Source organism: Protomyctophum bolini (genome assembly GCF_963924005.1).
Source record: "Protomyctophum bolini genome assembly, chromosome: 18".
NCBI lineage: Eukaryota > Metazoa > Chordata > Actinopteri > Myctophiformes > Myctophidae > Protomyctophum > Protomyctophum bolini.
The window spans coordinates 16,219,621-16,241,659 of NC_137879.1; the positions used below are offsets into that span (position 1 = coordinate 16,219,621).

At 45.4% G+C, this 22,039-nt stretch overlaps 1 protein-coding gene across 1 annotated transcript in view; it reads right to left on the reverse strand.

The window, feature by feature from the left end:
• Positions 1–2,216: 2,216 nt before the first annotated feature.
• Positions 2,217–22,039, reverse strand: part of LOC308333176 (protocadherin-15-like) — a 199,704-nt gene continuing 179,881 nt past the window's right edge. The window contains exons 36-40 of the mRNA XM_080789372.1: positions 12,093–12,114; positions 11,126–11,164; positions 10,843–10,916; positions 8,328–8,457; positions 2,217–4,002 (exon numbers count right to left, since the gene is read on the reverse strand). Coding sequence (XP_080645498.1) covers positions 3,208–4,002; positions 8,328–8,457; positions 10,843–10,916; positions 11,126–11,164; positions 12,093–12,114 — 1,060 coding nt within the window. The 3' untranslated portion in view covers positions 2,217–3,207. The remainder of the gene's footprint in view (positions 4,003–8,327; positions 8,458–10,842; positions 10,917–11,125; positions 11,165–12,092; positions 12,115–22,039) is intronic.

Consider the following 22,039-nt stretch of genomic DNA (forward strand, 5'->3'; position numbering starts at 1 on the left):
GTTGAAAAATATCTGTAAACATGTAAAACCAGTATGACATCCACTGTGCAACGACAAACTCTCTTCAAGCTAATTGTCAACAACTGGTTGATTGGCCACTTTTATTTGGATAAAGGTTGCAGAGCAACTTGATAACGTAAAAAAGGCAAGTTGGAACAACACAAGATATCACATTGATGTTAAGACTGGATCTGTGCCAATAGCCTATTCATACTGAATCAAAGTGCAGTTCCACAAAGCAACTTCAGTCATTTAAAGGGCTATTGTCTTTTCACTTCATTATGTATTAGCAAAGTAGAAAACAGTCCTCTCAGTATAGTTCACGGTCCAGTGTAGCAGTAGTAATATGGATTCTGCGGGGATGCTCCATTTGGGAATGTTTGAGCTAGTACCAAAAGTCTATAAATAATACATACAGCAAGTACAATAAAAAGCATTGGCCAATACCAATCTGTTACCAGTGGATTAGTCTGCTGTCATTATTCATTTTTTAATTTATTTTACTCTCTGTAAATGCTTCACGGTTCAACTATTATGAATCAAACATAAACAAGTTGTTTGCAATGATGTGATACAACACAATGGCATCTCATTGGACAGGGGAGAGAGGTTGATTCACAACGAGGCTTTAGATCAGTGGTTCTCAAACATTTCCATGTCAAGGACCCATAAATGGATTCATATTTGGCCACAGACCCCTATCGGAAAGAAGTTGGTGCCAGGGCCCTCCATGAGAGAAGATGGTACACTTACACTTAAAAGGTTAATGGTCTAAAATGCAATTATAAGACATATATAACATTATATAACACTCAATATAAATGTTTATAATCATGTATCACAACTTATACAGTTCATTAGAGCCAAAGTTATACATGCTAGTCATAATGCACTAATTAACAGCTCAGAGAAACAGCACATAATAATTAACTACCAAAACTTATACCAAGACGCCCTGAGGGCCTGGTTGATGGCTGTAACGGACCCCGGGATGGTCAAACTTTTATTGTGCAGGGGTTCCTGCCATGTTGGGTCTTGCAGACCAGGAGCACAGCAATGGGCAGTTTGGGCACTGAGTAGGTTGATCAAGTTCACCTGTTGTGCTGCCGACGCCCAGCATGGTGCTGCAGATAGCAGAAGTAGACAATAAAAGGGCCTCAGTGGTAGAGGAGCGAGAACGGCATCACTATGGGACCAGTACACAAATTGTGTTTATGGAATGTTTGGTCAAGGCTTATGGAAAGGAAGGCCTAAGGAAAGGACTAACGGCCAAACTTTATGAAACAAATGGACGCCATGCAATGAAGCACATGCCACTTTAGCACCCAGCTGGAAAGGGGACAAGGTGAATCTCTTTTTGGTCTGACTGGGTCTTATTCTTGTGGTTTATTGTCTGAGGTTTATTGTGGTGGTTGATCATATGGCATTTGATATAGTAGTTTTAAGCTATAGTATATTGTATGGGATATATGTAAGTATGTGGTTTATTGGAACTTTTTTGTTATACTGATAATGAGATGTTGGATAATGGATGTTTATTGTATCTGATTTATGATGCATTTGTATGCCTTTTCTCTTGTCAGTTCTACGTTGATTTAATAAAGAAACTTCAAAATCATCAGTTCAGTCTTCAACCTTTTCATGGCCAGCTGGGTCCGCTACAATGGCAGACTGCTGGCACTTTGGCATGGGGGGTCAGATCAACATATGGAATTAATTCTGTACAGGCCATATATGGAGCGTGTCTTGAGTGTACAGGGTTTGATGAGGTCAGATCAACATATGGAATGTCAGAACAGGAAGGACGGGTGGGAGAGGATCAACATATGGAATGTCAGAACAGGCCAGCTCCATATTTGGAGATCTAAGGGTTTGAGGTCAGATGTAGAGTTACTGGCCGGCTCCATACTGTATATGCAGATCTAGGTGATGATCCAGTATTCTCCATGTATGGTTATCCAGGGGTCACGAGGCAGGATGTCATGAGGCATGACCATATATGGAGGCGTGGGGTGACTGACTAACTGACGGACGGGAGATGCAGGTTTTCATAGTAAATGCAACCTACAGTCGCAATAAAGTGTCTTTGTTATAAGTTGTTATGCATAATCATAAAACATTTATAGCGAGTGTTATGAAGCATTATAAGTGCCTTAGAATGCATTATAGACCCAATCTTTAAGCGTTACCTGGTAGTTATAATTTGCTGTTCCACTGAGTTTATAATGCATTATGAACAGAACTTGTACATTATATATTATAAGTGATAAGTCAGTAATAATGCCTTATGAGTGCATTATAATGCATTATAAATGTGGTTATAACGCATTATAGACCTGACCTTTTATAGTCTAGGGGCCGATTCATACTCTTTTTTTTACCGCTGTAGTGCCGAAATGATTTCGGCTCGTCAGACATTTTCAGTAGCACCGAAGAGACGACTTTAGGACAGTACCCGCCCCCCCGAACCTCAAATGACGTCACATTGTAGGCTCTACAGAGCCGAACTGACTTTTATTCAGCTCTAAAATAGGAGTATGAATCACGCCTTACGGAGAAGATTTATCAAGTTTGTCAAAATCTTTGATAATTTTTTTTAAATAGAGCTTAAAGGGATAGCTCACCCATGAAGCATTGAATTCATGGAGATTGTTTTAGTCTTATTCCTGATCCAATATTCCAATATAATGAATTGAAGTAAATAGGAGGCCAAGCAAAACTATATTTAAGGGATGTTTAACTTTTTCACCTCACGCATTAGAATGTTCTTCTAAAGAGTGAGGGGACCATGATTTATTTCATTATTCTTTTTTTTAATACTTACTATCCTTTTTTTCTTTTTCTTTTTTTTAAAGTGAAATATCCCTTTAAAACATTCACTTATAACCTCAATTAATCTGCAGTTGTTTTGGAGTTTATAAAACTTGGTCTCCTATATTTACTTTGATTCATAAAATATTGGAATATTGCATCACTATTGTGACAAAAACAAGGGTCAAATCTGGGTGTGACCTACAAGTGTTTAAACTGTTCCTCATTTTGCTGAGGACCCCCTGGAACCACCTCAAGGACACCTGACCTGGGGGTCCCTGCACCTCACTTTGAGCTTTTTGACTGATTGGAGCATCCCTACTTAGTCCCAAATGAATGAGTCTTACTGCTAAAATCTTGGATCTCTAGGATCAAACACAATGGAATGTATTTCCCTCAGAGTTTGGTCATGGGTATGTGCAGGCTGTTCCACGGGCCCATCCACAGTTCTTCCTCATCCGACTGGGTTCTGTCGCTAGGAGTCGGACATTCCGTGGGTTCGTTTACAACAATTCCAGCATCACCGCTGCTGTCATCCACTATCGCCTCTCTCTCCTCCTCTTCCTCCTCTAGCTCTCTCTCCTCCTCCCCACTCTCTCGCTCCGGTGTGTCCTGTGCCTGCTCCATGTTGCTCTGTGCAGCTTTTAGCAGGTTCGATTTGGACGCTATGCTTTCGAGGCCCGTGTTATTGGTGCTGCTCGAACCTAAAGAGACACTGGAGGGCCGAGTATTGAGTGTGTTCAGTGTCTTGTTGTTGTCCGTGTTGGAAAAGGAGGAGGTGGCGGTCACGGATGCTGTCATCCCGAAGCCTTTGAAGCTACGCAGACTGTTGTGGCCGCCGACCGTGGCCGCTTTAGGGTTGTTCAGGGGGATACATTCTTCTTGCGTGGCAGCCATTTTGTCAAGTTTCTTAAACTGCTTGGCCAGCCGTGAGCTAAGGATGGGGGAGTTGAGTTTGAGGTTGTTGTTGGTGGTGTGCGCGTGCGTGGGAGCTGTGCCGGTCGCCGAGCGCCGGGTCCGGATGATGGAGCCGTTCTGGGCCACGTAGATGCTGCCGTTGGTATTACTGTGGCTGTTGAGGTTGGAGGACAAGCGGTTCCGCTGGCCCTCTGCTGCGCTCTCCTCGCCCGTGGAGCTGGTCTCATACTCGCGGTCCAACACCAGCTTGATCCGACGCTTCCTATTGCCATACTGGAGGGAAGGAAGGGCACACACGTGCACGCGCACATGCTCGCACACGCACACGCACACACACACACACACACACACACACACACACACACACACACACACACACACACACACACACACACACACACACACACACACACACACACACACACACACACACACACACACACACACACACAGAGATGACTGGATTGTTGTGACCATTACTGCATCTATATCATTAGCATACACCTAATCTCTAAACAAGAAGTGTTTTAGCTTAATTGCCAATATTGCACAGCACACACTAAATCAGTGGTTCCACAACTATTCAAGTCGAGACCCAAAAGCGAGATTAAACGTTTGCCCGGGATGCAAACAGAAAATAGCAGATCTACAAGCTCGCAATGCAGAGACTATACATTTTTTTAAATGTAGGGAAATAAAATTGGTCGGTTGGTTGGTGAACCACAAATGGGCCACTGTTTGGGAAACACACATAGTGCAATCAGTGCAACAGTCTTCTTGCTAGTTTTCCCCCTGACATAAAACATGTGCTTTGCCAGCAGCATTACACCACACCACATGGCTAATATTCACAAATTACTTTTTCGCTGCCGCTAGGTGGCAGCAGCATACGCACACCTAAGGAATGCCACCCGTCTGCTCTAACTCTAGGTCCTTGTTTCCTTTCCGGGTTATTCAGAGAGGTGGGGGCTTTTGTTATGATCAGTCACATTAGCTCAGACCCCTTAGCTATCATTACAACCAGTTACATGTGCTCAGCGAAGCGATACAAACTCACAAATTATTTACGATCGTCGGATGCGCGACGGCTCACCATGGACAGCGCTCGAACCTTTTGAGATACTGCACTTTGAAAATCCTGTTATAATGTACGCATAGTTAGCACAAGTAGGTACCGATAGCTTAGCTACGTTTATAAACGTAGATAGCAGCGAAAAAGTGAAATACAATATTTGCGGAGGTCACAGCGCCTCTATGTATCACCCATCCATCATGCACCAGACTAACGTAGCCTACAGTACAGGACAAAGTAGATGTTCACTGGTTTTAAAATGTTTTCAAAACTGTTTCAAGTTTTCCCCAAAATGTTTTCAATAACATGTGATGTAAAGCTTGTAGATCAGGCATTTTTAAATAGCCAAAGCATAAAGTGTTTAACAATCATTTCAACCATTCCACAATTTTACTCCGAAAAGAGAACCCTGAAAAATGAAGCACTGTAACAAAACAAAATCAAAGAGTGAAATACAAATACAATAACTGACTAATGAAAAGAAATAAGAAGAATACAACAGTGGAACAAAGTAAAGTCAGAGCATAGAGGTAAAAAGTTGTCTTAATTTGAAAACATTCCATTGTCGCCAAAGCGTACTGTACCAGGCTTAAGTGATTGAGCTGCATCATCAGTGGGAAGGACAGATGCTGACATGACAAGACAGCCTTCCCATATTTATCACACAAAGAGCCACGCTACAGATGGAAATGTAAGATCACCAACAAAATTGTTATGACAGACACAAAGACAGCAGGGAGAAATGAGGTACGATGATGGAGAGGGAGTACGTTCTCAAAGAGGCTGAGAGAAGACATGCGAGTCGTGTAAACTCTTCTCTGTAAATCACACTGAGAGAATGAGAGAGAGAGAGAGAGAGAGAGAGAGTGAGAGAGAGAGAAGTTACAGTGAAAAATCCACTGAACTGCAAACCCAGTCCAGGCATTTTCTGGAAGATCTTACTTGGTGGGAGCGAATAAGGCCTCATTCCATATTTCAATCGGCTGACTTGTTTTCTGAATCTGGTTCGTCCTCCTCTGAAGTTTCCGAATTCTCTTCTTCCTCTTCATTATCTTCGGTGATGGGTGAAAGGCCCTCCTCTTCCTCAGAGTCCTCCTCACTATCTTCCTCCATGCTTTCTTGCGAGCCAGAGGAGCGAGAGTGTCTAGAAGTTTTGGGCCTTGATTGCTCTTTTCCACTGACTGAGCTAGAACTGGACATTCTATAGCTGGAACTCTTTGAGTCTGAACCAGTGCTTTCTGAGGTAGTGATACCGCCATCTTCCTCTAGGTTGGCACTGCTACTTTTCCTACTACTTTTCCTGCTTCTAGTACTGCCACTACTGCTCCTCCTTCTTGATCGTTCTGTTCCTTCCTCACTTTCAGACGAAACCTCACTCCCCTCGCTGTCCGACCCACTGTCGGACGTCCCATCTTCCTGCTCCGTTTCGGAGTCAGACGTGATTTTTTCCGTTTCTGTGTCAGAGTTCGTTTTAGACTTGGCCTCTTCATCAGAATCCTCTGTGCTCTCTCCCTGAAGAGACGAGCTCGGACTACTTTGCTCCGAATTGCTGAATTCGTCTTTTCTGCCGTTTCCCATCTCTGAGTCACTCACTGCCGCTGAAACAGTCATGTCTCCAATGAATCCATGCCTATGTCTGTTTTCATCTCCCGGACCCCAGCTCTCTCCCTCTCTCCATCCCTCCTCTCCTGCGTTTCCCACCCTGGCAGGTCCGTGGAGCCTTCGGCTGAGGGAGATGACGCTTAGAGCCTGGCTGAGGCGCTGCTTGCCTGACAGTGGCCTCTTGGCTTCCAAGGAAGTCTGGAAGTAACTGCCGTCGATGACGACACCGCCGTCCGAGGTGGCTGCTCGCCGAGAAGCGGCTGCTCCAGGGAGCTCTCCTCTGTCCTCTCTGCCTCTTCTGTCTCTTCCTCCGTCATATGTAACTCCACCATTCGGCATATCACTTCTTTCGCTTCTTCCCCTCATTTCAATTTCTTGCTCACTTCTTCCCCTCGTTTCAATTTCTCGCTCACTTATTCCCCTCGTCTCACATCCTATTCCTCCTGTATCGTCCCTTCCTTTAAGTGTATTCTCTCCAACTTCTCCAACCCTGTCAGTGTCTGCTGTCCCTCCTTTTCCTCCTATACTATCTCCTGCTCCTTTCTCAATCCCTAATTCTTCTTTAGTCACCCCATTCTTGTCCTCCATCGGTCCTACTCTGCTTTTATTCCAGGGTGGGTGGACAGTAGGGGGCTGTGTGCCTGGTTTACTCCCAGAAGAGAACAGAGAACTCAGCTTCCTCACAGCACTGAGTGCGGAGGCAGCTCTGGAACCCTGGGCCTGGGGCTCTGTTTTAGTTGTCGTACCACCGTTTAGTTTTAGCTTCTTGTCATGATCTGTTGTAGGGGCTCTGGGGGTCTTGGTGGGGGCACCACGAGAGGGCGGATGTGGGGGTTGGAGGTTGGCATGGTGGGACATACCTCTGCCCCCCCGAACTGGTCTCCTCCCGTGACCCAGTACCTGTTGTCATGGTGATATTATTCCAAAGCCATGTCAATAATATATGTATAGGATAAATATGCAAACATGACATATGTGAAGTATCGCAAACATGAAATAACACAACTGCAAAATGCAATACAATAAATAGGCATGCACGCACGGTCGCACATACGCACGCACACACGCATGCACGCACGCACGCACAATGCATGCCTATTGATAATCATGTCTCATGGCGATCTGTGATTAATTCTCATGTGTGTTTCTCCTCTGATTATTCAACAACAGCAACATGGTATCCTTTTTCATCAGTGGTGGAAAGTAACTAAAAATACATAAGTAGCCTATACTGTACTTAAAGGGGCATTCCACTCATTTTCAACATTTTACTATGTCATTAATAAATAATATAATATTTACTATAATAATTACTTATTACTACTAATACTAAGTTTACTATTACTAATACAAGAGATATACAAGCCCGAGCTTGTGGATCTGCTATTTTCTAATTACTTCTACTCCACTACATCTTTATTTATTTGACAGATTTAGTTATTATAGTTACTTTGCAGATTGATATGATTAAAAAGTTATTAATCAAATATCTTGTCTTATTTGAAAATAGCTGATCTACAAGCTGACAACGCTACACTGTGAGCTTCTAGATTGGCTATTTTTGTATAGCCAAAGTATAAAATAGACCTTAAAGCTGCTATAAGCAATAATATGTCAACATTTTAATGACTTTGTTTTTTATTTATCTATTTATTCTATTTGTAAAAGAGTATCTGTTTTTACACGGTGGTATTGCTATTTCACTTAAGTCCTTCATCCACCACTGCACACACACTTATTCAGTGAAGCTTCATGATTGTATTCTACTGCTGTGTGTGTGTGTGTGTGTGTGTGTGTGTGTGTGTGTGTGTGTGTGTGTGTGTGTGTGTGTGTGTGTGTGTGCGTGCGTGCGTGCGTGCGTGCGTGCGTGTGCGTGTGTGTGTGTGTGTTTGTGTGTGTGTGTGTGTGTGTTGATAGTGTTTACCTCTCCCTCTGAGTCCTGTGGACTGTAGTAATAACTGCCGTCGTCGTCCACCACCACCTCTCCATATTCATCATACAGGCCTGCAGGAGAGATCAGCTTCCTACGGCTGCCGTACTCAGGAAGGTCGTAGCTGCAGGCGGAAAGAAGGGTGTATGAAGAAGGGAGAGAACGTTGATGAATAAAACATTGGCGTTGGAATGAGACATGGGTGTTCAAATTGAGATTCTTTCTGACATACAAGACTCGGAAATTCTAATCTGTCTGCTCTCGCTGCCTCTCTTGGATTCACCGGCAGAGGGCAGTGCAGTGCAACTAATGTACGGGGCTCCGAAACAGCTCAAGACCCAAAAGATACTGTATTGTAAGTGCACATGGTGTTTCCCTAGGCCAGGACTCAAACTTACATATAAGGTATATTATTAATTAGCCACGCTGAGCATACGCCTCAAACATAATCTCTTAAACTGTGGGTTGGCAGACTTGGCACCAAAATGGGCCATGGGCCTGTTCCTGATGGACATTGAGACATTACCTGCACTCTGTTTGGCTTCCAATGTGACAAGGGCTGCTGAACATGTTCCCATTCAACCCAAAAACAACCTTTTCAATATCGTTGCTGTCGTTGCCTTCAGTATGTGTGTGCGTGTGTGTGTGTGTGTGTGTGTGTGTGTGTGTGTGTGTGTGTGTGTGTGCGTGCGTGCGTGCGCGTGCGTGCGTGCGTGCGCGTGTGTGCGTGCGTGCGTGCGTGCGTGTGTGTGTGTGTGTGTGTGTGCAATCCCGTGCATGCATGCATGCGTGAAAGACAGATACAAGGATGAGATGAGAGGGAGACAGAACTATTAAAATTACACAATGCATCACTGATGGCAGAGTAGGTGCTCTCTCTGTCTCTGTCTCTCTCTGTCTCTGTCTCTGTCTCTGTCTCTCTCTCTCTGTCTCTCTCTCTCTCTCTCTCTCTCTCTGTCTCTCTCTCTCTCTCTCTCTCTCTCTCTCTCTGTCTCTCTCTCTCTCTCTCTCTCTCTCTCTCTCTCTCTCTCTCTGTCTCTGTCTCTCTCTCTCTCTCTCTCTCTCTCTCTCTCTGTCTCTCTCTCTCTCTCTCTCTCTCTCTCTCTCTCTCTCTCTCTCTCTCTGTCTCTGTCTCTGTCTCTCTTACACTGCTGTGATTTGTCTTTGGAGGCTGTGTGACTCACCGATAGGCTGCATTAGAGCCTACTTGGCCCAATGCTGAGACTGTGACTTTCCCTTTCATGTGACTTCGCAACATCCTGGGATGGGTTTGAATCTGACTCATGAGTTTGTTCAGCCTTGATCACCAAGGCATACTGCCTAATAAATGATGTGATGGTGTACAGAATGCATGTAGCCCCATATGTGCCCTCTCCCTACGCTCATTCTGTAGCTCTGAGATGAGGTCACACCCTGGGCCCCTCCCACCGCCGTTCAGAAACGGCGCATGTTTCCACAAGGATCTTATCCTTTTCTGCACAATGAATCCAAAAAGTGAAGGGCTAAAAAGGTTTAAACTAATTCAAACTTAGCCCCGGCCAAGACAATCCAAGTTTAAACGGTTACACGAGCGTTACAGTGGTTGTTTAGCATGTTTTTCAAGGAAGTTGAAAAGCTTTAGCGCCTCCCCGGCGCCTCCCCTGGTCGAAAGTAGAATTACATTTCCAACTGACTTCAGTTCACTCGACATGCACGCGCACACGCACGACTTCCTTGATAAACATGGAAGCGGCTGACTAAACAACCGCTGTAACGCTTGTGTAACCGTTTAAACTTGGATTTTCTCGGCCGGGGCTAAGTTTGAATTAGTGTAACACTTTTTTCGCCCTTCACTTTTTGGATTCATTGTGCAGAAAAGGGTAAGAAGTGAAAAGGGAAGCATGCGCCGTTTCTGAACCGCGGTGGGAGGGGCCCAGGGTGTGACCTCATCTCGGAGCTACAGAATGAGCGTAGTGCTGAGGGAACATACATAATATGCAACCAATATACTGTAGTCATGCTCAGCGTTTTCCCTATATCCATTCAGAAGGGCAATACACTCACAAATATGTAATTCACATCATCTGGTGTACATCTAAAATAAAAGTTGCAGAGCAACTGTGGCAGACCCTCAGCCGGTGCTTGTGGACCCTAAGAACTGAAATGACCTTCCTCTCTCACTCTGAGGGAAGTTGAAAGGAAGAATTGTCTCTCTCTCACAACACTGATAATGCATACACAGTTACTGTACATTGAACACTGAAAAAACCTGCATGTTACGGGTCCATTTGGTTCATCATTACTGTGTTTACAGACTAGCTTTGGGATTAGATAAGAGAACCCAAAAACATTACATCTCAAATAAAATAATAAGCAGACATAAATCTCGGCATGTGTGTACACAGACAAGACAGTATGCACACACACGCACATGCTGGCACTCAGACAACAGCCTCATGCACGCACGCACGCACGCACGCACGCACGCACGCACACACCAGCACACACAGGCGTAAGTAAGCAGACTAACCCGTGTTCATAGTTGTAGTAATCTTGTGTGTAGTAATCCTGGCCGGGGTCGATGCCCGACTCCATCGACAGCTCCTGTTAGATTTACAGACAGATGTTAGCAATGACACCGTTGGCACGCGCACGCACACGCGCACACACACACAAATTACTAAGCATAAACCCATTATACTGTGTTTACACATTCTGCCCCAGCCCTACACACATGCATGCTCACACAGTGCACACAGTCCTCTAGTGCCTAGAGAAGTGTTAAGGCAAGCAGAGACAGAGAGGGAGAGTACCTCTGGTCTAAGGAGAGAAGGTCTGAGAAGTTGCTGTGTCTGCCAGAGAGACAAATATGGGGAATGACAGATGATGAAAGACACACAGAGAGAGAGAGAGAGAGAGAGAGATAGAGAGTTGAAAAGTTCTCTCTTTTAAATGATTCACTTAGATGTCATTGAAGTCCACAGTTATAAAGTCAGTGCAAATTACTGGCAAACTTGACGTGCTGCGTGCTCTTTCATACATTTGCTTCCTTTCAAAATGAACATAATAGCTGTGTTTGAAAGAAACCTTTCAGATGTTTTCAGGCATTTGACTCACAGTTCATTAAATGTTACCCTCATGATGTCAGACCCTACAGTATAGTACTACTACTGCAGTCGTTCACAACCTTTTTTGGACCAGGGTCCACGGGAATAGTATTCACAGTCAGCCCACCATCTGACCACTGAACACAGCAGCCAGCCTTTCAGCACTTTCAGTAGGCTATACTGTAAGCTCCTATTCATCTGTATTATTCATTGGTATCACAATGAAAACTACCGGTATATCAAGGTTCAAGATTTTGAAAGAAAAAAGAATGACATGAATACCATGATAAATTTGTTTGGTTAAAAATTATTCAACCATGGTTGAATTACTGAAAGGTTAATTCAAAGCATTTGACCAAAACGTCAGTATTGTTTGATGAGACATGCAGCCACACAGGTTTGAAAACCACTGTGCTACTGCACATGATCCTTCATGACGTCATAAAAACCACTGTGCTACTGCACATGATCCTTCATGACGTCACACTGAATGAAGAATATTGACCATATAGAATGTGTCGACCCCATGCATGCCCTGAAGAGGAAGCTGCGGTATTTTAGTACCAGAAACAAGAACAGAAAATCAACTGTTCAAAGACAAAATGTAAAAGAAAATAAATGTAGAAAACACATGCAAAGGCACCGTCCAACTCCAATCTAAGAGGAGTCTTACCTCATGCTGGCCATACCCACGCCTGGGAGCAGGGGGGGGGGGGGGGGTGGAGAGAGAGAGAGAGAGAGCGAGAGAGAGCAGTGAACAACATTGCCAAGGGAGCCGTCATAGAAACCAATCTCTGTGATGTACAGTAGAAGTGTTTGATGCATATCAGCAATTCACTCACTGTTATGTGTGTTTACTTACTGCACAGTACATTGGACGTCTAAATCAAAAGCCAAACGGAAACATTTAGTCCTTCAGAAGGCAGAGCAACACACACCGCACCCCACCTTATATTCCACCGAAGGTGAGGTGGGGTGAGCATGAGAGTGTGCATGAAGTGCAATTCGTCTCACTTGTTTTGTATGCCCAAAACGTTCATGTTTTATCATTATTAAATTAATAAACAATTAAAATAGTGAAAATCTATAACCTCACAACGCATCACACCACGATGTGTTGTGAGCTTTTAGATCTGCTAATTTCACTACTTTTGTGCGACACTCATAATTGTATGATGAATGGGGCATTAATTTACAGACAGTGTCTGCTAAATGACTAAATTGTGAATTATAAATGTAAACTGTAAACAAAAACATGAAACAATGAAAACATGAAAAAATGCTCCGGGTTGATGTGGGCAACGTATTTTTGTGTGAACGTAATGAGTCGTCGAGTCGATCAAAATGAAGACGTATCACTGAACAATAAGTGGTGACTTTCAGAGGACGCTTTATATCTCCCCCTTCTCTCTCCTTTTATCATTCATCACACGCACACACAAGTTGCACTATTTGAGCATCTCGTTAAATTAGGTAATTCAAATGTGAGACTACCGTATATCAGACAGATCCAGAAACATGCACGACTGAGATTTTTTGATTAGGACGCTTCAAATGAGCGACACAATCCACTAACATGAAGCCACGGATGAATGGTCAGAGGAAGGGATTGGATAGATGGAGTGATGAATGAGAGGAGAGATGGAGGGGAACATGTATCTATGATGATGGATGGATGAATAAAGAGAAGGTGCTATGGAAGGATGGTTGAATGGCTAGACGGATGAAGTGATAGAAGGAAGGGAAATGGATGGACGGATCAGCAGGTGGGGAGGTGGACAGACGGGAATGAATTATTATTTTTGGTGGCCTGTACCGCAAGTTTTGAAAGTGGTCCAGGGCCCCCCTCCTGGTAAAATAATGAATACAATCCACAAGAGAGACGGTAACAAGTTGTGAGCGCCATACGGTAGTTGAGTTGGGCAAGTCAAACTGTGGAGCATGTGGAAGCGCCGCCCGTGCTCTGTGACCGTGATACATCACCGACCCTACCCCTGCGTTCTCAACCCATAGACATATATAAAGGCTAGATGGCTCAAGGCAGAGTCTCTGACGTAGTTCACCCAGCGGCCATCTTGCTTCAGGGCTACAGTACAGTATGTTCTATGGCAGCTCAAACTAAAACAGTCATAACTCACTCAAATCTTGACGGATTTACAAACGGGTTGATTTATTACAAACTTTATCAATGTAGCTATATATGTTTCAGGATGCTTATCGGCTTCATATTATTTTTTTATATGAACGTCATATAAAAGCATATAAGTATGCGGACGTCTCTGACCAAACCGTTCAATCAAATCAGTTGAAAATGGAGTAAGGTGTGTTTATTTAAAAACTACATGCCCCATAGACACAATGTTATGCTGACCCGAATTAAGATGGCCGCCACGTAACGACGTCGCTCTCCATTGGCCAGCAGCGTGGGCGAGTCATCTAGCTTTCTTATATATATATCCGTTTCAACCCAGCTCCGTGGTTTCCCTTTCCATGATGCGATGGCCACGACAAAATACACGGACAGCAGAACATTCACGGAGTAACAACAACACCACAGAACAACACTGCCCAGCACGGAAAACGCGGTCAGTGGGCAAAGACAAAGTGTTTGCGTCTACACTCGGATCGCACTGCGACATAGACACGTGGCGTTAGTTGTTAGACGACGTGTGTGTGTGTGTGTGTGTGTGTGTGTGTGTGTGTGCATAGTCTGTGCACTTCTCTCAGCATTCCTTGATAAAACTGGGTTGAAACAAAACGTCAGTCAAGCTCCTTCAGCGCAATGATATGATTGGTTTTCAAAGCAGACGACATAGTGGCCATCCCCAGACCATCAGTAGGCGGGGGTCTCTACATTTCTGCGTGCGTGACTGTCTATTAAGGTCATTACACACTGGCGAATTAGCGACGCGATGCGAATAAGCGATCTGATAAATGCGAAATATTGCATGTTGCAGTTCGCCTGCGAATCTCTGCAAAATACGACACCAGAGCGAACAAATAAAGAGCGAAAACGGTCGCATTTTCGCCACTGATGTGGAAGCTTGCATGGACTGTTTTTTTTTAAATGCGAATTATATGCACAAATATATCGCGTTGTGTAATGACCTTTACTGTGTGAATATATCTTTATCTCTATGTCCTTGTTGCTCTGACAGACAAGCAACATTATTAGCTTTTCTCTAGACGAACACACGCACACACACACACCACACACACACACATCCACACACATTCACACGCACGCCATGATTCAGTCAGCCTGTCACTTTATGTGTCCCTGTCTAGCAGTGTGTAATTGTATGTGCGTGCGCGCGTGTGTGTGTGTGAGACAGTTATATTATTAGCTCCTCTGTAGAGGATGGACTTCCACTGATAAGACAGTGACATAAACCCTCTTTTAGTGTGTCGTTCCCCTCGTCTCTCTGCTTGTCTCTCACTGCCTTCATCTCACTGCTCTTTGACTCTACACACCTGCCCATGCCCTTTCTTCCTCCTCTTTGCTCTCACACTCAACCTAACAGACAATTGTTTCCCTTTCCTACCACTCCCCCCCTGTTCTTATGTCTCATTCTTTATGTCTATGTCAATTATTTCCTATGTCTTTTGGTCTTCGCTAACTCCTCATATCTGCCCCTCTATCTTTGTCCTTCCTTTGAAGCTTCACAGACAATGAACACTTACATTTTTAACCACTTAAAAAAGGGTCACCAGACAGATAGAAGAAGGCTCTTTGGGTGACATTTACTCTATTTGCAAACAGCCTGTCGGAAATTTCGATGCACGTCAGTTTTGATGTTTCATACTGTAGGTTCAATCGTTAAAATGTTTAAGTGGTGCAACCACTTCAAGGATCAGCACTGTCTGTCTGTCTGTCTGTCTCCCCGCAGGCAGACTGTCGCGCGTGGTCGCGCACGTTTTCGGCTGCGCACAGTTTTTAGACAGCTGGTGGATGGAAAAGAAGCTCCACCTCTGCGCCCGACTGACGCGGAGGAGAGCGCGTCCGGGAAGCTGTCCGTCGCGTCAGTCAGCCGCGGAGGTGGAGCTTCTTTTCCATCCACCAGCTGTCTAAAAACCCCACGAAGAAGAAGGGCTTCAGGTTCTTCTGACCGTCTGCGCGCGACAGTGTGCCCAGGCTGACACACTCTGTCTGTCTGTCTGTCTGTCTGTCTGTGCTACCAACAGGTGCAAAAGTGACACTGCTGAGCTAGAAACAGAGAGAGAGTGTGTTGCACTGTTGTGCTAATTACAATGTGGAGCGACAGAGAGGGAGGGAGGAAGGGAGGGAGGGAAAATACTACACTATTACTTGTGAGCTAATTCCCCGACACGGTAACTCTGTCATTTCTCAACCGTTTCGGACATGGGGCGGCTCGCCGGAACCAGGCCGAAACAGTTTTTACTTTTTGTGTTTTTGTTTTGTAAATGAATGCCCTACTTGATCATACTACAGCACCAAATGTAGCAGATCTACAAGCTTGAAACGCGAGTTGCAATGCCCTCCATATAGTATGGTCTGCGATGGTCTGTGTTTCCCCAGTCTCTCCTCCTACTCTCTATTCATCTTTCAGCTCCATTTCAAATTCAGTCCGCTCTATTTCCATCTACAGAAACGTGTTGCCACGGCTCTTCTGCTTCTCTGAACTCCAGAACAAGGTACCTGTTGAACTGCCAGGAGGAAGGTCGAGGAAATGAGACCAATAGGATCTGACAGTCAGCTGGGATAAATGCATGTGTGAGAAAGATGGTGCGAGAGAGAGAGAGAGAGAGAGAGAGAGAGAGAGAGAGAGAGAGAGAGAGAGAGAGAGAGAGAGAGAGAGAGAGAGAGAGAAATGCAACCAGTGGAGTTGACAAATAAGCTTAATGGAACATTTCTTCACCAGTCACCTGAATCAGTCTGTTTATGTGTACAGCCTCAAATGTGCGTCCGCACGTGAGTGTGCACACGTGCAGCACTTACACATTAGCCATATTATTAAGGCCTTTCATAATATCACAGCCAGAAGGTATTTCATTTTGGGTTATGGGTTATGATACGCTCTGCCACTGATATAACCATTTGATTGTGTTTGTTTGTTTGTGTGTATGTGTGTATGTGTGTGTGCGTGCGTGCGTGCATGCGTGCGTGCAGTGTCAATTTACGCAGACACAAGGCCATCAGTATCACCCAGTAGGTGCTTGAATGAAAATGATAGTTTTCGGTTGTAGAAAATAACATCTAGAATGATTGAGTAGCACATTCTGTTTGTCTCATTGTACATCTGCACAGTTCTTTATGTTAAAGCTGCACAGTAGCCCAGATTAGTGTGATAATAATCTCCTCAATGATGTGTTGACAAGTACCGGTATGCACTTTAAGAGACAATCAATTAACCACTTTCAAAACCTTTGAAAGTGGCATTACAGTATGCAATATGTCACAAGGCCTTGTTTCTTGTCTTGTTGTATTTGCTTGGAATAATAATGTATGAGAACTATGATTCTTACAGAATGTCAAATAAGAAAAGGCCCTTTTAACACTGCTCTTTCTTAGGGTTTATTAGGGTAACATAGAACTTTTTTTTGGGTCCAACTAGTCCTCTAGAAGACATTGTCTAACTGCAGTTTCATTCACTTCCCAATGGACCGGCACCAGGCAGGGTTTTAATGAGACACTGTATAAAAATGGCAATATAAAGCTATTTTTTCCTTCCCCAGAGAATCCACATCACTTCAGTTGAAAAAACCTAGAAGAAATACCACTATGGTTAAATCCACAGTTCATACTTTTACACTTTCAACTCTGAAAGTGTAAAAGTTCACCTTTCTCTGTAATGTTTTACACTCTTAGAATTGAGAAACTAATGTGGATTTTGCTGCTGTTTCACAATTTCACAAATGTGGGCCTCTGAGGGATAAGCAAACATACAGGAGCTACCTTTGAAAAAAAACACGTGAAACACAACAGTTGGTGAAAGACATTAAATGAAAATACAGTAAACGGTCCATCACTGTTCATAGTTCAAAAGTATTATATGAAAGGAAGATTATCAAAATTAACTATGAAGAAAATATCAATAAAGAAAGGAAGGAACAGAGGTGAGAACAAAACAATATTAAGAGAAGACAGAGAAAGACAATAATGTGAGAATCCATTACTTAGAAAAACAACAGTGGGGGAACGAATGTCGCTGTGGCAGCAGAAATACAGCATGCAGAAATGACCAAACTACAACCCAACGATTATTTTAGTGACATCTTAGAACATCTCAGTGTGGATCTGGAGTCCCTAATTTTAGTGTTTAAGTTAAGGGCCAGATCACCTTTTCTCTCACATTTCTACCCCTGAATTCACAGTATCAACCAATTGAGACACTTTTATGTGTGAGAACATACCAGGGCCAGGACGAACAAAAGCAGTATTTGAGACTGGAATTCAGCTGACAAACGTTCTATTTTATATCTACTTTTTCCACTTGCCCTGATGAAGGCCGCCTTGGCCGAAACATTGGCATTGTGTATTCACCATGTAGCCTACACTGTCCCTGCATACTTTGTGATTGCTACACTCTACCTTTTGGTGATTTGTGCCTAGTGTTCTCTTTTGTCTAGATAATTAAAAACAAGCTAAGATATGGATGTGGCCATGGTCTCACCTCTAAATAAGTAGTTCATAATAATAAACTTTATACTTTATTATTATTATGACTATATTAAACTTTACTTAAACCATCCCCTCTGTCTCATACTAAAAGAAGAAAATGGACATACTGTCTTAATACCACAGCAGAGAGGCTAATTCTTTCCAACTCTCTTCTACCTCCCCTCCTCCCCGGTAACGTCAGAAAGAGAAACTGTGAATACCATTCACTGAGAAGTGAATCCACAACTACTAGAGTTTAGAGCATTCTCTTCCTTCCATCATAATGTGAAATCACTCTAGAATCCAACAGAGCTATTTTGAACCACTGTCCCCTTGACAGCTCATCAGTAGCGCATGCTAACAACGTTCAGCAGTTCCTCCGCACACACAGTACACACTGTATGCACTTTTTCACATCAACGGAACGTAAGTGCCGTCAGAGAGACATGGAGGCCTTACAGTATTGTTGACTGGGAGGGGAATCGCTGCTCCAACTCTTCCACAACAGAGTTCATATTCGGGTGGCGCTGAATCAGAGGAGGAGGTGGAGCAGGTGGAGGAGGAGGTGGAGGAGGAGGTGGAGGAGGTGGTGGGGGAGGAGGGGCCGCATCTTTTGCCCCTCCACCTACTGCGTCTTCATCTTTCCCCACATCACCTCCTTCCGCCGGGGCATGGAGGGAACCCGTGGACTCCACGGAGGTCTGGCTCTTGAGGACCTTCCTGACCGGTATCTGTTTCTGGTCGATCTGGCTGAACATGTTGGCCACCGACCTCTCTATCTCGGCGATGTTCTGGATGTTCTTCAGGATGCCTTTCAGCTCCTTGCGGGGAGGCTCCGGCTCGGCCGGGAGAGGCGGAGGCGTCGGGCGGAGGGAGACGGGCCGCAGCGCCGGCGCCTCCGCCAGAGGGGGCAGGACGAAGGTGGAGGGGCGCAGGAGCGAGGGGGACATGGGTGGAGGCAGCGGGGGAGGAGGTGGAGGCGGAGGAACTGGCGGGGGAGAAGGGGGTGGGGATGTGGCAGGAGTCGGCGTCTCCATGTAGTTGGATTTGGGAGGAGGGGGAGGGAATGGCGGCGGATGAGGAGGTGGACAGGAGACACGGGGAGGAGGGGGAGGGGGAGGGGAGGACGACGGGGGAGGAGGTGGTGGGGAGGACAACGTGTGAGGGGCCTGGGGAGGTGGGCTGGGCGACTGATGCGGTGGGGAGACGGAGACGGAGGCGCGAGGGGGCCAGGGATGGGGGGACGATGAGCGAGGACGGGAATGGGGGGATGGCGGATGAGGAGGCGAGGTCAGGGAGGAGGCGCGGGGGGGCCAGGGAGGGGGGGAGGACGGATGTGGAGGTGGGGAGGAGGCGCGAGGGGGCCAGGGAGGTGGGGGGGATGGATGGGAAGGTGGGGAGGAGGCGCGAGGGGGCCAGGGATGGAGGGGCAACGAGCGAGGATGGGGATGGGTGACGAACGGATGAGGAGGTGGGGTCGGGGAGGAGGAGCGAGGGGGCCAGGGAGGTGGGGGGGATGGATGGGAAGGTGGGGAGGAGATGCGAGGAGGCCTGGGTGGGGACAGATGAGGAGGTGGTGAGGAGGCGTGAGGGGGCGCGGGAGGGGAAGATGTTGGTGGAGGAGGTGGTGGAGTTGATGGGGGATCGGGGATGGTCTCTAAATGAACCTCTAATCTCTCTTCAGCGATCCAACCCCCAGTTAAGTTTCCCCCGAAGCGCCGCAGCACAGGGGGAGTGGGCCGGTGACTCGGTGGCGGGGTCCCTCCGTTACTCTGGGTAATGATGATACACGGGTTAAGCGGCGCATTTGGAAGGCTGCACCTGTGAGGCGGGGGGGACTCTGGGAACACGGAGAGCAGATAGTCAAGAGAGAGAGACCCCCGGGAGCCTCGGCTTTGCCTCTGTACCATTTCAGTTTGAGCCTGCTGCTCAAACTGCTTCGCTTGCTCTTTCACCGACAACTTGGGTTCTAGGCTCTGGCTCCCCAGGTCCGAATCCATTCTGTGGTCAAACCCAGAGTCCAGTCCTGCATCTTTGCTGTCTCCGAGCTCTGCCGTCAGCAGCTCCAGCTCCCACTGCACGGGGTCCATGACCACTTGGCGCCTCAAGGTGTCGTACATCTCCCTGCGATGTAATCTTGACGGGAGAGTCCAGCTGTGTCCCACCCCCGAACCCCAGCCGCTGTCGCAGCCACTGTACCCGCCGAACCCCATGTCACCTCCGGAGGAGCTGAGCTTCAACCAGGCCTCCCGAAAGCTCTTCCTGGTCGGGGACAAACTCCCAAGAAGGTCCCTCCTCCTCTCGGTTCTCCCGAGGTTCTCTGGACTGCTCAGTGTAGACTGCTCGTGGTAGATGGGATTCTTGGTGGTGAGGGGGTTTTCGTCGGACAGGAACGTGATGTTGGACTCGGACTTGGGCAGGTTGTTGAGCACGCCTCCGTTGGCAGTGCACTGCTGGTGGGCTGCGATGGCCCGAGTGGCGAAGTCTGAGATCAGACGTTGGCTGTCACCTTCGTCCAAGCTGCCACAGCCACCGCGCTTCGAGCAGCTTTGAGCAGACGGAGGGTGTGAAATGAAAAGGTGCAAAAAGAAAACGGAAATGAAGGCACAAATAAAAAGAAGAAACAGATAATGAAAAAAAACATGCAGGAGCAATGGGAATGAAATTACAAAAGCAAAGAGAAATTAATGAGATTAAAATGAGGGATAAAACAGGCCTTTCAGTGACTAGACGATAATAAAATTATTCCGATTGTTATTACCATACCATACATTATGAATGAGAGTATATAAGGAAGATAAAACAAAAGAAGAGGAGGGGTGGGTTGGTGCATGGAAATGGAAAAAATTAACTTGAAAAGGAATGTGAAATGATGAAGAATCTGAAAAGGAGTACGGGTGCACATTTTGTTGTGGATGGGCACAGTGGGCCGAAGAGGGGGAGATGGATTGCCATAAAACTACAGACTGTAAATGTAATACAAGGAACAAACTAGCTAGTAACTCTGAGAGTGTAACAACTCACACAGTTAAATGAACTGAACTAGTGTACCAACACAACTGTTATCCACAAAACCAGTACCAGTTAAAGAGAGCTAACACCATACAGAAACGAATAGTAGCCACTAACATACACACTACAGACACAAACACAGAGCTGAAGTCATCTAACCAGTCCACAGATCTGACACTACTGTGAACAACGTCTACTCACTGTAGTCTGTCAGTCATGGAGGAAGAGCTGGAGGAATGGACAGAAGAATGGAGAAGCCCAGATGAGAACAGGGGAGAGTGATGAAAACAATGACAGAGTATTATGTCATGACCCTTAAAGTTGTGGAAAGAAAGCGCCTAGTCGGCAGGAATAAAGGGAGTGAGGAGGGTGACATCGGAACGTCAAAGTATTGGCACAGTGGTGTACTTGGTTCATTTTTGGCTGAAACAACTGTTATTTCCCCAACCTTTATCCATGGATTTGACGGAGGATGCACCAAAGAATAAATAATTCCTACAAGAAAGTAGTCCCCGGCTGCCTGTACAAACAAGGAAGTTGCAATGCAAACTTTGAATGGTATGCAATATACCTTGTTGTAAAGTAATTTCAAAAGCCATGCATTCGTTTGAAAAACCTTGCACAGACACAGTGACAGGACGTAACGTTGAGTGAACTAAAAACGAGAGCTCGTCTATCCCTGCCATCCCAGGAAAAACGAAACTGAGAATGGTATTAAACATGCCATTGGCACAGCCACAGCCAATCAGAATCAAGCACAAGCATAGTAATAAAGCTTACTGTACTATACTCCATACTAAACATGGATAGTCGACAAACAACACAACTGCAATATAATTTGCTTTAAGTGTAATTACTGGAAATGTTATGTTATAATAATTTAATAAGTGATTCAGCCATGGGGCTCTGCCATAGTGCACAGTACTGCACATTTGATCGTTGTGAGCGCAAGGACCTGGGTTCTAATTCAACCCTCGTCTTGTTTC